General features: G+C 51.4%; 1 protein-coding gene across 1 annotated transcript in view; it reads right to left on the minus strand.

Moving 5' to 3' along the window:
• The window catches only part of PLXNA4 (plexin A4), a 648,412-nt gene that overhangs the window by 22,145 nt on the left and 612,174 nt on the right, over positions 1–14,093 (minus strand). The window contains exon 27 of the mRNA XM_081532910.1: positions 9,992–10,151. Within this exon, the coding sequence (XP_081389036.1) occupies positions 9,992–10,151 (160 nt within the window). The remainder of the gene's footprint in view (positions 1–9,991; positions 10,152–14,093) is intronic.

Genomic DNA, 14,093 nt, shown 5'->3' on the forward strand with positions numbered 1-14,093 from the left:
GTACTGGCTCCCTTGCCGATGGTTCTGTAGCACCTCTCAGGGGGTTTGTGAACAAACCAAACCACCTGGGGGACCAAGCAGTGACAGCTGGTGACTTAATTCTGGAGCCAGATGCAGAATTCCTCCGCTATACAACTGCCCTGAAGTTGTGCAGTGTGCAGCCTGTGTGGCCCTATGCAGCAGCCCTGGCTCTGAATCATGTCCAGCAATTATGTAAGCAAATCAAAGTCAGTCTGCCTCTCTGCCCTCAACTGAAAAAATGTAGGGCACAATGTGGCCATCCTTCTCCTCCCCAGGGCAGCCAAGGGATGATGGCTTGTCCTTGGGAATACAAAACTGATGCCACCAGATGCCCACCAGCACGGCTAGCCAGCACCTGGGACACAGTAAGTACCTGATAAGTATTTATTACATGAATAATTCATAAGTGAAAAGAGTGAAATAGATGAATAGATGAAAGAGGAGAAAGAGTAAGTGAGTGAGTAACGGTGGCTTATTTTCCAAGCAGTGAAAGGATTTTCTGCCCATAAGTTGCTGCTCCACGGTGGGCAGACAGCAAGCTAAAGTACCAGGTCAACTGTGAGCCAAGCTGTTAGAACCTGGGACAAAGGAAGAGCTGCCCTCCAGAAGCTCAGCTGGGCACATTCACCGCCAAAGTGAAAGTTCTCTGGAATGATTATCACTCGTTCTTCCAGTTTTACAACTGGGAAATTAAAGAAGCAGGTTGGGAAGGCAGACCTGGAGGTCACTGTGACTTGGAGCTCTGTAGCATGGTGCCCACCACGTGTGTGAGCCACTCAAGTGTTGGGAGTGTGGAGGAGGGACAGTGATGGCTGGACTGGAACCTGGGCTGTGGCCACACTGGGATGCTGGTGGGTAGCTGCCTCCCCTCAACTCCAGACTCTGAGCTCCAGGAATCCCAGTGGGACACAGCACTTCCACCTCCACAAAATCAAGTCCATGCGGATGGGGTTACATGCCTTCTACGCTGGCTGAGGCTTGTGGTCAGTGATGATATGCAGCGGGAAGCAGGATGGTCAAGGGCAGCATGAAGCCTGCTCATCACTGACGTCAGTACTTAGTCACATGTTTAGGGGCTGTCAGAAGAGGTGTCCTGTCTGTTGGTCCTGCCAGCCCAGCCCTTGCCTCTGGTGGGGTGCCAGTGGGCAGCAGGGAGGCAACAAATATTGTCTTTTTGGCAATTATCTCAAAAAGTTAAGAATGTTCCTCCAAACGCCAATATGATGGTAGAAAGCTGGAGAATACTTAGTCCTGCTTTTAGATCTCTCGAGTGAAGTGAAGTGTCAGTGGCTCAGTAGTGTCTGACCTCGTTGCGACCCCATGGACTGTAGCCCACCAGGCTTCTCTGTCCGTGGAATTCTCCAGGCAAGAATACTGGAGTGGGTAGCCAGTCCCTTCTCCTGGAGATCCTGACCAAGGCATTGAAGCTAGGTCTCCTGCATTGCAGGCAGACTCTTTACCGTTTGAGCCACGAGGGAAGCTCTCTTAGATCTCTCAAGCCTGCTATTTTATTCTCCTCCTACAGGAAAAATGCTGTGTGCTTTTTCCCCTTGAAATATCAGAAAGGTGAAAAAGTGAAAACCTCTGTCCCATCTCCAAACCAATCCTGAAGAATGAACCCCAGAAATATCGGAGCCCAGTGTCGGCGGCTCCATCCCTGGGACATGCAAGGAAGAAGAGCCGGAATGGAAGACTGTGGATGCAACAAGAGGGCAGGGAGTCCCTGGCACCGAGTGATATAAGTGGGCTAAATCCATCCCTCAATCTCACTCTTCTCTGCCCAGGGTCCTTAAGTGCACCTGTGACCTGAACACACTTCATTTCCATGTCACTCTTTTCCTTCCTTTTCTGAAACCCCATATCCAGACCAGCTGGGGCCTCTCTTTCCCCAGAATCACCATGGGGTATCTCAAGAAAATCCAGCAGGGAAGGCTCTGCTTTCTGGAATGCTCCTGTGCTCCTTCAAGATCTGCTCTTGACAGAGGTAGGGGCCGTGGAGCTCACACTGCGACCAGGAACAGCCAACGTCAAAGATCAAAGCTGCTGGCTTCTCTCTGCCCCGGGAAGAGTCCACCCCGCAAACTGCATGGCTGGCTTCATGAACCCTCATCCCTACCCAGGGGTCGAGAGCCCAAAGGGCAGGTGGACCGGTTGAGGGTGAGGCAGGCCTGCCGTCTTCAGGTCTGGTGTCCTTGGCAGTGTGGGTGGCCGGTCAGGTCACGAGGCCCCCGAGCAAGGGCATATCTAATTTTGTGCTCTGGGTACTTCTGCATATTCAACATAGGCTTAGTCCTAATAACAGTAATGGAAATCAACAGAATCCAGGTCTCCTCATCCCAGGTTCAGCATTCTTTCCACCAAATAGGCTCCTTCTGTCTTGCCTGTGAAAACAGCACTAAAAATATCTCTCTTTTGTGTCCATACCTTGCTGTGTACCAGGTGACCCTGTTAGAACAGCTGAGGGGCAAAGTGACAGCTGGGCCAATGGCCAGTGTCCTCTGGATGAATGTCCAGCTGCCCGGACAGCTTCGCCTGCCCACGGGGCACAGTGAGACTGGAAAATGCCTCAAGGCACCAAATGATGTGAGCTTGGTGATGGTCCCAGTGAATCCCGAGACAGGGACTCCTCACCATGCCCATGCTGGACCAGGCCATCTCCCTGCTTCCCCCAGACTAGGACACAGGAGGCATCTCCTACGGCCACCACGGTGAGAATTCACATCCAGAAAGTCTTAAAGCTCTAGCCTCACTCACTCAAAACTGAGTGCCCATGGTGTGCTGCTAGGCACTGTGCTGGCAGGACATTACACAGGTAAGCAAGAAAACTTCCTAACACGAAAGCCCTGACCCCTGAAGGCCTCTGTGTGGAAGGCTATGCAGGAAAACAAAGGCGCACAGGACCGGGTGATCAGAGCCAGAAAAGGGGGAGGATAGAGGGGTATTGGGGGGGGGGCTGGGGAGGTGTTCTGGTCCACAGGTGCCACTACTGTGACACTTCTAGGGATCCATGAGGTTGAGTCCTTGTGGGAAGGAAGGAAGTTCGGAACTGAGTTAAGAAAGGTCTGGAATACCATGACCTTACTAATATCTTAGTGTGGTGTCTAAGGCATCTAGGGTTGAGCTGGAAAACCAGAGATGGGGGTGGATGAAAAGGGGTGGGGGAGCCCTGCCCAAGAAGGGGGGGGACCTGACCAAAGGCGGGGGTGGGGTGGGGTGGGATGCTCAGGAGATAGGATGGTACCTGGAGGTTTTTGGAGAAGAAGGGGTGGGAGCAGCATGGGGTGCCCTCGCATTTCTGAGAAGGTGTCTGGAGGAACAATAGGGAGCTGAGGTGGAGAGGAAGGAGCGGTTTATCTGCAGGCCAACCCTGGAGGAAACACTGGCAGCAGTACATCACTGGTCTGGCTCCTGGAAGGTCCCCCACCCACCAGCCGGTATCACTCAGAGAGGGAAACCCCCCCAGGAAGCACGATCCCCTCACTAGCTCAGGGCCTCATGGTGTGCATGCAGACGGGTGCACACACACGCATGCACAGTCACACACATGCACACATACACGCACATACACACTCACACAAGTACCTCATTTCACACCCTAAGGCTCTGCAGCCACCAAACTCTGCCAGCCCTGGCCCCCAGTCCAGTCTTTGCATCGGCCTCTCTCCTCAGACCCCATCACAGGAAGCTTCAGGAGGAGGTGAGCTGGAGGGATGAAGGAGGTGCCCACCAGGCTGGTTAGAACTGGCTGAGTCAACCCTTCTGATCCACAGGGAACCAACTTCAGAACTAGCTGCGTGCACTCCCACCCCAGGCTGCCTTTCCTCCCCACCGGGCGCTGAGCAGGGTCTCAGCAGGTGCACATGCCAGCCTGCAGGGTCCCCAGCAGAAGGCTAGAGGAGGAGAGACAACTCTACTGCTGCACACCTGTGTGCAGGTGAGCCCCAAGGAGAACACCTGGCAGGGAGCCCGGATGCCCTCGGCACCCAGCCACTCCAAACTGTGGGAGGGAGCAGCTTTGGAGAAGAGGAGGGAGAGGCCAGAACAAAATCGGTGTCAACACAAATAATTGGGAAATTGACTCAGGAATGGGAGAGGGTGCCATCTAAATACAATTTGTTAATAGAGGAATAATTTTATGGTGAGAGCAAGTTCTAAAATATAAAATAAGTGAACTAAGAAGCGTGGTGTTTAAAAGAAGAAATCCCTAAATCGAACAGTGCCATCTACTTTCAAGGCCCTAGGTCTTTGCAAACTGTAAAGGGCTGTGCACCAGCTAGTTGTCGCTTTAGGGAAGTCTGGAGAGCTAACGGAAAAAGCGAGCTGTGCTCTGCTACTAGATTTAAGAGAGGTGAGCTAGAGCTTAGTGGATATTCTTGAACATGGAATAATATGGAGGCTCTGGTGGTGCTCCAGGGTGGTGTGCCAGGCTGTGCTGTGTCAAAGAAGAGTTAAGAGGCAAGGGATGGGCGGCTGGAAGGAGGAAAGGTGACACAGGTAGGAAAGGTAACCCAGGTATTCATATACACGTCACTGAGGGAAAACTGCTGGCTCTGACCTCTTCACAGCTCTGCCTGCAGCCCCCAGCCCTACTCCAGGCTCCAAGCACAATGGACAGATACACTCACAATCCAATTTGTTATACTTCCACCTTTCAGGGAGAGAGGGAGGTGAAATAAAAAAGAAAAAAAAATCCCATTATCTTTATCTGTCCTTCCCATCAGGTACAGCGGAAAATGCAAACTGGGGCGACAGCTGCTGTGAACTCTTTATATTTCACTCAGAAGATAGTGTATCTTCTTGTTGCATACAGGAATTACTTATTTGAAAAAAATATACCCTTTCAGACAGAAGGGGTGGCAGAGTTCCGGGGCTATTGATGGGGCATTTGCATTAAACCAGAGGAATTGGGAGGTCATGGCTTGTGGAGGAGGTTGTGTGGGAAGGGAGTGGTGTTCTCTCCACTTCCTGATATGTGACCAGGGCCCAGGCTCTGTGCCTCTCTGAGCTAGAGTCTCCTCCTGTGCAGTGGAACAGAATGGCATCAATTATGTCCTCTGGGGAGTGAAGAGAGGAGACAAAGAGTCCCTTGGCTCAGAAAGAGCAGTGTCTAGCCTCCTGCTACAGTGCAAAGAAGTGAGGAACTCCTAGCCGTGTGGCTCCCTCTGTGCCAGGCATTTCCCCAGGGCAGGCTCTTATGATACGTTGGTTGAGGAGTTTGGTGGTGTAACAGGGTTGTGGTTTATTTAGTCGCTCAGTCGTGTCCGACTCTGTGACCCCATGGATGGTAGCCCACCAAGATCTTCTGTCCATGGGATTTCCCAGCAAGAATACTGGAGCAGGTTGCCATGACCTTCTCCAGGAGATCTTCCCGACCCAGGGATCCTACATTGGCAGGCAGATTCTTTATCACTGAGCCACCACTGAAGTCCAGTATAAGGGAGTATCTATAACCAATACCTGTGGGTGGAAAGGGGCATTAACTTGGCGAGGATGGCCTCACATATAACAAAGTGGGGAGCCCTAGCACTGTGCTTTCAAAGCTTCCAAGGCCCACTTGCCCCAGCATAGTCCTTAACTTCTGCCCTGGGATATCTTCCCTTCCCTAGATTCCAAGAGACTGAAAGAAAGGCAGGTTCTGTGTCCTTTGCTTTGACTCTTACAATGGTTAGTTCTATCATATGTCAACTTGTCTGGGCCACAGTACCCACCCAGATAGCTGGTCAAAAATTATTCTGGATGTTTCTGTGAGGGTGTTTTTGGATGACATTAATATTTAAATTGGTTGGCTTTGAGTAAAGAGAACTGCCCTCCATAATGCAGGTGGACCTTTTCTAATTAGGTGAAGGGCTGAGTAGAACAAAAGATTGACCTCCCCTGAGCAGGAGGGAATTCTGCAGCAGATGCCTTTGAACTGTAACATGGCTCTTCCCTGGGTCTCCAGCCTGCTGGCCTTCCCTATATATTTTGGACTTACCAGCCTTGACGCTAGACACTGAATGTTTGTATCCCCCCAGAATTCATACGTTGATTCCTAATCCTCAATGAGATGGCATTTAGAGGTGGGGTCTTTGGAGGGTGTCTGAGTTCATAAGGGTGGAGCCCTCATGAATGAGATTAGTGCCTTTGTAAAGAGGATCCCAGAATGCTCCCCGGAGAAGAAAATGGCAACCCACTCCAATACTCTTGCCTGGAAAATCCCCTGAGCAGAGGAGCCTGGTGGGCTACAGTTCATGGGGCTACAAAGAGTTGGACATGATTGAGTGACTGAGCACATGTTGTCTTGCCCATTTTCTGTCACAAATAGTCCCAATAAGAGGATGGCCATCTATGAACCAGGAAGTGGGTTCTCACTGGACACTAAATCTGCTGACACCTTGATCTTGGACTTCTCAGCTGCCAGAATTGTGAGAAATTATTTTCTGTTGTTTGTAAGCCAAGCAGGCTATGGTATTCCATTATTCTAGCCCAAACAGATTCCTCCTGGTCCATTATTAATGAAATCCTCTATAATTGCATGAACCAATTCCTTCAAATAAGCTTTTCTCTATATAAACATATCCCATCCCATTGGTTCTGCTTCTCTGGAGAATGCTGGCTAATACAGTTCCCCATCTTGGCTCCTCAATGCCTGGAGAAGCTGGTGGAGTGGGCAGGGTAGGAGAGCTTCAGTCCCAGGAACAATGAACAGAAGTGTTGGGAATGGGGGACTAGGCCAGGCCAGGCGCCACAGTGATGATGAAAGGCAGGGGGAAGAGGTTGGGGCTGGATGTATTTGGGGTAATTACAGAGGTGGTTTAAAATGTCTTTGCTTCCTTCGAAGCTGGCCTGGGACAGATGTCCATGCCTTGCCAGGGGGAGGGCAGTCTTTGCCCAATGCCCTCAGCTATGGGAAGAGGTAGCATGGAGGGAAATGAAGTGGAGGGGTATGCTTGGCTGTCTTGCCTCCAATGCATGTGGCTCAGAGACTTCTCTGTGCCTACATGCTATGTGTCCCTTTGTTGCTGTTGTTGTTTAGTTGTCCAGTTGCGTCTGACTCTTTTGTGACCCCATGGATTGGGATTTTCCAGGTAAGAATACTGAAGAGGGTTGCCATTTCCTTTCTTTAGGGGATCTTCCCAACCCAGGGATCCCACTCACGTCTCCTGCCTGCATCTTCTGCATAGCAGGCAGATTCTTTACTGCTGAGCCACTGGGGAAGCCCATGTGCCCCTTTGGCACAGATGAATTTTTTATAACAATCTCACCTTATATTTGTAAACTGCTTTCAGGCTTTCAAAGCACTTTCACTTACACAATGGGAAAAACTTGCCTTGCCTCTCTCTCCCCGCGGGGGCCATGCAACTAAGTGGAAGCAAATCTTGTGGAAGAAGCATTTGGGTCTCTGAGGAGGCCCTATTCTATTTGTTATGGAATCTGGCTTTGGTAGAAAGACCAGAGTTGCAGGGACAGCTCCAGACCCTGCACTTAATAGAAAAGAAGGAAATTCCACAGGAGAGCATCCATCACGGGAAGCCTTTGTGAGAAGTTCAATATGACGCCACTTCCCCAGGAGGACAAGGCCACAGATGCTCAAATTGTCTCCTTCCTTTGGTTTCTCCCCTTTACCCTGCCTTCTGTGAGGCCTCGTCCATCCAGCGATCCTGCGTCTTTCCCAGCAGCTCCTGTGATGAGAAAGATGGCTCCTTTGCCCTCTTGGGACCTGGTGAGCACCATGCCCCTGGCCTGAGCAGCTTCTAGCTTGAGAGAGTAGCAACTCTTGGGCAGGCCCTGTTTGCTGCACAGCCCTCAGGCTTCCTTCACTCATGGTGGATGGCAGGAAGTGGACAACAGGAAGTGGATGGCAGGAAGTAAATAGCAGGAAGTGGATGGCAGGAAGTGGCTGTGGCTGCTTTGGATACTGCTGCTTCCACTCCAGATTCATTACATCCTTTCATCAACAATCTGCTTTGCTAGTCTTGCACCCAACAAACGTTCTAAAGTTAAGAGCAGCCCCTCCCCCTCCTAAGCTCTGTATGTGTGGCTTCCAGGTGGGGATGGTTGGTCCTCAGCAATATCTATCTACCAGCCATGACATGGTTTCTCTTCCCCATAGGAGATCAGCCCATTCTCAAGCACCAGAAGTACAGGGTTCTGTCTGCACCCACCCAGTGAGCTCTCACTATGTTCTAAACTAAGGCACAAGCTTTTGAAACTCACCTTCCAGCGTGAAGATAAAGGTTCTTGTAATAGTTTCTCCTCTTGGTCCTGCTAGGCCAGGGCTCTCCTCCCACCCATATTGCAGATGAGGACTGACAAGCCATGGCTCTCACAGATGAGTAAAAAGCATGGTGAGTACTACCTGGTGACCCTAGTAAACTCATTTCTCCCTGGCAGACCCACTGTTGAGCAGCCCACTTAATTGTTTGGGGTTAGGGACATGGGGGTCTTCCTTCCCAGGCACTATCTTCTCTCCCATTGGTTCTATAAGAGAGCCTTTGACTCCATCAGTCTGTGGGATCTTCCTGGCAGCAGACTCCCCCCCACACAGACACAAATGGCCACTCCAACTCTAGGGACCAGCGCTGGGGACACAGTCGCCTGGTACCCTCTACCCTCAGGATCTCACAGATGCTTCCTCCTTGTCCAAGAAACAACATACACAGAGACAGTTCCAAAGGGAAGGGAAGAATGTGCTCGGCCAGTCTCTCTCTCTGGGCTGCCAAGCTCCAGGCACAGGGCCAAACACATCCTGCCAAGAGCCAACCAAGAGGAGAGGTGCCGGGGGGCAGGGGGCGGGGGGGAAGGGAAGCAGTAAGAATTGAGGTGAATGAAGTTCCTGATCCCGAGTCTTTAGGCATCAGAATTTGGGGGGGAGGTGGTGAGGCAGTGGGAGGGATGAAAATTCCCCGTGGATTTTAGAAAATAGCACAGATGCCCATCTGCCTTGGATGGCTTAGCTGAAGCCAGCTTAGAGGCCAGATGGATGCATTAGGGGCCTCTGGAGGTCTTCTCCCCTCTATGTTGCCATGAATTTCCAGACTCAACCACGTACACACATAGACACCTTTCCCTCCATGCCCAGGATCAACAAACATACACATACCATTTCCTCACCAGTATTATCTTCATCATCAGTAATAATAGTGGCCAATACTTCCTGGGAGGTGCTATGGACCAGGCAGTGCATTAAAGGCTTCTATATGCATCCTCTCCTTTAATTCTTACAATGAGGCAGGCACTATTATTTATCTCCATTTTATAGGCAAGGAAACTAAGGCACAGAAAGGTTAAGTAACTAGACCAAGGTTACATAGAACTCAATGGAACCAGGACCCAAACTCAGGCACGTGCGATGCTGATCCATGATGCCAAACTGCCTCTCTTCAGCCCTGGCCTCTGTGGAGCCTGGGGCTCCCCACTAGGATTTCCCCAGGTCACTGAGTGTCTTATTAAACACTCAGGCAAGCTGTAACTGGATCTAAGTTCAGCTGGCCCTATGTGGCAAGCCCTTGTTTATATAGGCTATGCGATCTATTCACGGAACATTCAAATAAAATGTCACCCTGCTCCACGGTAGGCTGTCATATCTCATTTTTCTCTATCCTTCCTCCATCACTGACCTAGATCCCTCCTGCTTTCGGTGGTCAGCAAAAATTAGAGGCACAGCACAGAGGCAAAGGGAAAGGCCTGGGGGCACAGAGAAGGTGGTGGCAAGACCTTGGGCCACGCGGATTCAGACTAAATCCTCTTTGCTGCAGGCATGACACCTCCACTGCCACCCCTCTGCTGCTCAAAAGACCCCAGAGGCAGTCAGATCTCCAGCAGACTGTGGTCCCTTCTCTGCTTATTTCTCACTAAGTGGCCATGAAGAGGCAGCCCCTGGGCTCCCGGGGGCCATGCATACCTGCTCTGTGCACCCTGGCTCCACTGGTGGTTAGGAGGGGCTTCTGACCAGCCACAGGACAGCCTCCTAGGTGGGCTGCTTACTCACCTAGGTCCATGTCTGCAGCTTTGGGCCGGTGGGAGCAGGGCACATTCTTGAAGATGGCATCCAGAATCTTCTCCTTGACCTGAGTAATGGTGTCGCAGTTGAGGATCTTCACTGGGACCTCGGGACTGTTGGCGTTGTCGGGGTTGACACAGCTCAGGACCTGGTGGGGTGGGGAGAGGAGGCGCGTGGGGAGGGCAGCATGGAGGACCTGGGAATTGCCAGCAGCAGCTCAGGGTCCTCTCCTGATGGGCTCCCATCTCTGTGGGTTGGACTGGAGTAGGGTGGGGAGACCCCAGCTAAGCCCTTTTCCCTTCCCGTCCCTGCAAGCAATAGGAAGGTACCATGGCTTCTGTGCCACTGCAGGAGTAGGAGCTGTGTATTTAATTCCTTGTCAGAACAGACTCCATTAAAACCCTGATTTATCAAAGGGAGCGATGTCCGAGCAGGAGGAGGCAGCGAGGGGCAATGTGTCTGAGAATGGACACCACTGCATGCCCCACTGTCTCACACACATGCCCTAGGCACCATCTCCACGTACACCCGTCAGACCCTCACCCTCCTCTGAGACCCCTGCCCCATCCCTGTGTGTCAGTCTATCTTTCTCATCACTGTCTCTCACACTCTAATGGGAAGCTGGCTCCTTTCTCCAAAGATTTCATGTGCTTTGATTTTTGTGCGGGTTCCAGGCTGATTGGAGGTTGGACAATCTGTAAGAAGCTTAATGTGATCTTTAAAAAATAAAAAGACGCCCTCTAAAAACTGCAGGTTCCGGCCACCCGCAAGCCCGTCCTGGCTCCGAACCTGAAACCTAGTGTTGCGGGAGGAGGCCACTCTGGCTCAGGACCTCAAGTTCTCTTTTTGGAACTAGTCGGGTAAATCAAGACTCTACATAAATCATCAAGCTATACTTTTTCCTTTAAAATGTTCTGGACCATTTCTAACAGCTATGCATCTCTTGCTGTTCTCAGCATGGGTTTCTCTCTACATGGGGAGATTGTGGAATCCTTGTGTGTGGGGGCGGGGGGTGGGGGTCCAGAGCTGGTCGGGCTGGGTGCTGTGGGTCACAGGTGCTGTCAAGTTGCCATTCTGGGCTCCCACACCGTCTGCCTGACCCTGTGACCTGCGCCCTCTCTGCGTTTCCTCCTCAGAACTTTCACTGCATACCACCCTCCCCCCCAACCCCGCAACCATTTCCCAACTGCATGTCTGGTTCGCAGATTCAGACAACAGCCTTCCTTCCCCCACCCCCTCCTGCTCCATGTGGTGGCAATCAGAACCCTGGCCCCTGGATGCCTGCCTTTCATTAGCGACCAGACTGCTGTGAGCTCAAACCGGAACATGCTTATTCCATTAAGAAGAAGAAAACCTCCTAAATCTATAAAACCAAACTCTCACCCTCAAAATGTCTTAAATTGAAAACAATGGTGGAAGGAACTCTGGGCCACGCACCCCTCCTGCGTGTGCTCTCCAAACCATTCCCTTCCAAGAGCCTTCTGGGCCCCTCTCCGGGCCCCTTCAGTGGTCAAGCACAGCCTGGCCATCTGTGCTGCTCTGGGATGCCCTGGGCTCCTGTGCTCTGGGCTGCTTGGGAGGGGGGAAGTTGATCTCCCCAGGCAACATCACAGCTTTATTCCGGCTGCGAGACCACGAGGCAGAGGCTGCCACCTGAGTTTGCCCCCCACCCCCGCGCCCCCATCTCAACATTTCTGCTTGCCCTTGGAGTTCATGGTGGCCCCACAGGAACAGCTTTGTAGAGTGCTTCAGGGCATCTGGAGAGGCAGTAGTGGGCCCATCGAGGGACAGGGTTCCCAGTCACAGGCCAAGCCCCAGCTCCCCCAAAAGTTCCCTTCCCCATGCCCATGCCTCTGGGCTATTTCAGAGCAAACTGCCTGAGGTTTGTTCTGCTAGGTCATTGCTTCTCAAACATTCCTGTGACTAGGATCACTAAAATGGTTATAAAGTGTTAGTTGCTCAGTTGTGTCTGACTCTTTACGACTCATGGGCTGTAGCCCATCAGGCTTCTCTGTCCATGGAATTCTCCACGCCAGAATACTGGAGTGGGTAGCTGTTCCTTTCTCCAGGAGATCTTCCCGACCCAGGGAGCAAACCCAGGTCTCCTGCATTGCAGGCAGATTCTTTACCATCTGACCCACCAGGGAAGCCCACATTACTAAAGGGTTCTGTTAAAATGCAGATTCTGACTCGGGAGGTGGAGAACCGGGCCTAAGACTCTGCTTTCAGGCAGGCTCCCAGGTGAGCACCCAGCACTCCAGCGGGCTCCCAGCTAGGCTCTTGGCACTCCCAGCAGCAGGGTCCTAGGCCTGCTAGTCTAAGTTCAGTCTAATTCATCACTCAGCACGGAGGAGGTGCATCTGACTGTCAAGTGAAGCTTGCCGAGCCTCCCGGCACCTGTCTCACTCAGCACAAGGTTACCATCAGTTGGCTCACAGTGCCCTGGGCTCTTCCAGCCATGCTGAATTCTAGGATGTCCTGGACTTTATTTGACCCCTTCATCTCGATTCTCAGGTCAGCCCTGTCCGCTGCTAACACACTTTCTTCCTGACCCCTCCTCACCAACGACCAGGCTGCTCCCCCATCCACAGGACGGGGTTTCCTGTCACAGGCCTAAGGGTGGCTATTGAATCTCCCAGCAGCCATTTTTTTTCTCTGGGCAAGACAGTTGCAATTTCCTTCCCCTTCCCTCACAGTGCCTCTTCCCCAAGTGTTTCTACCTCAGTGGATGCGCTTCCCTGACCCACTCCAATTTCCTCACAATCTCTTGAAGTCAAGTCATCTGCAACCAAGCTGGTTGTGCTAACAATAGCTTGGCCTCTGGTATAAAAGATGCTGCAATTTGGGGACACAGTGTTATTACAACTCATTGTGTTGGCTTCAATACTGGGGAACTGCTGATGAGATGGGAAAGAAAGGGAGCTGAGAGGGAGAGACCAGGCAGGAGACATTTCAACAGTAGTTTTTTTAGCTCATTAAGAAATCTATTCAGGTCTCTATTTTTGGAAGATTTTGTTTTTTTTTTCTCTTTTCCCTTTCCCATTTTAATCAGAGACTCTAACTCTCCCCTGGAGCACACCACGACAGCAAGGAAGCTGGGCCCTCACTTAGATATGGCTGCCCCGAAGCCTTGTCAACTGAGCCAATCCTGGCAGATCTGTTGAGATGCATGTTGGGATCCCCAGGGCCCTCTGAGGATGGAGTGGGCAGGTGCATCATGGTTGCATCACTGCCAGCCAGCAGGATCAGCTGTGTTCAGCATGGCCGGGAGATGTCCCCAGCTGGCCTCGGGGTCTGGGATTCATCCTCGGCTCAGGGCTTCTGCCCAGTTCTGCCTTGCCTCAGGCTGTTGTGTATCTCATCTCCTGATAAGTGCATTTTAAACTCGTCTATTCTCTGTCCTTCTTTATGGTTCAACTGGATGTGAGAGTTGGACCATAAAGAAGGCTGAACGCTAAAGAATTGATGTTTTCAAATTGTGGTGCTGAAGAAGACTCTTGAGAGTCCCTTGGATAGCAAGGAGATAAAACCAGTCAATCCTAAAGGAAATCAACCCTGAATACTCATTGGAAGAACTGTTGCTGAAGCTCCAAAACTTTGGCCACCTGAAGAGAGAACTGACTCATTGGAAAAGACCCTGATGCTGGGAAGGAATAAGGGCAAGAGGAGAAGGGGGCAACAGAGGATAAGATGGTTGGATGGTATCACTGACTCAATGGACATGAATTTGAGCAAACTCTGGGATATAGTGAAGGGCAGGGAAGCTTGGCGTATTGCAGTCCATGGGGCCATAAAGAATTGGACACAACTTGCAACTGAACAACATTCTCTGTCCATTTCTGTCTCTTCCACCTCCATTCCTGTGCTCCCTTCATGTACCACCTTCCACGGCTATTGTTTATCTCTTTTTCTCACTCCAAGCTTCCCTTGTGGCTTAGCTGGTAAAGAATCCGCCTGCAATGCGGGAGACCTGGGTTTGATCCCTGGGTTGGGAAGATCCCCTGGAGAAGGCAAAGGCTACCCACTCCAGTATTCTGGCCTGGAGAATTCCATGGACTGTATAGTCCACGGAGTCGCAAAGAGTCAGACA

The sequence above is a fragment of the Giraffa tippelskirchi genome, chromosome 10 (assembly GCF_054371585.1).
Source record: "Giraffa tippelskirchi isolate mGirTip1 chromosome 10, T2T-mGirTip1v1.2.pri, whole genome shotgun sequence".
Taxonomy (NCBI): domain Eukaryota; kingdom Metazoa; phylum Chordata; class Mammalia; order Artiodactyla; family Giraffidae; genus Giraffa; species Giraffa tippelskirchi.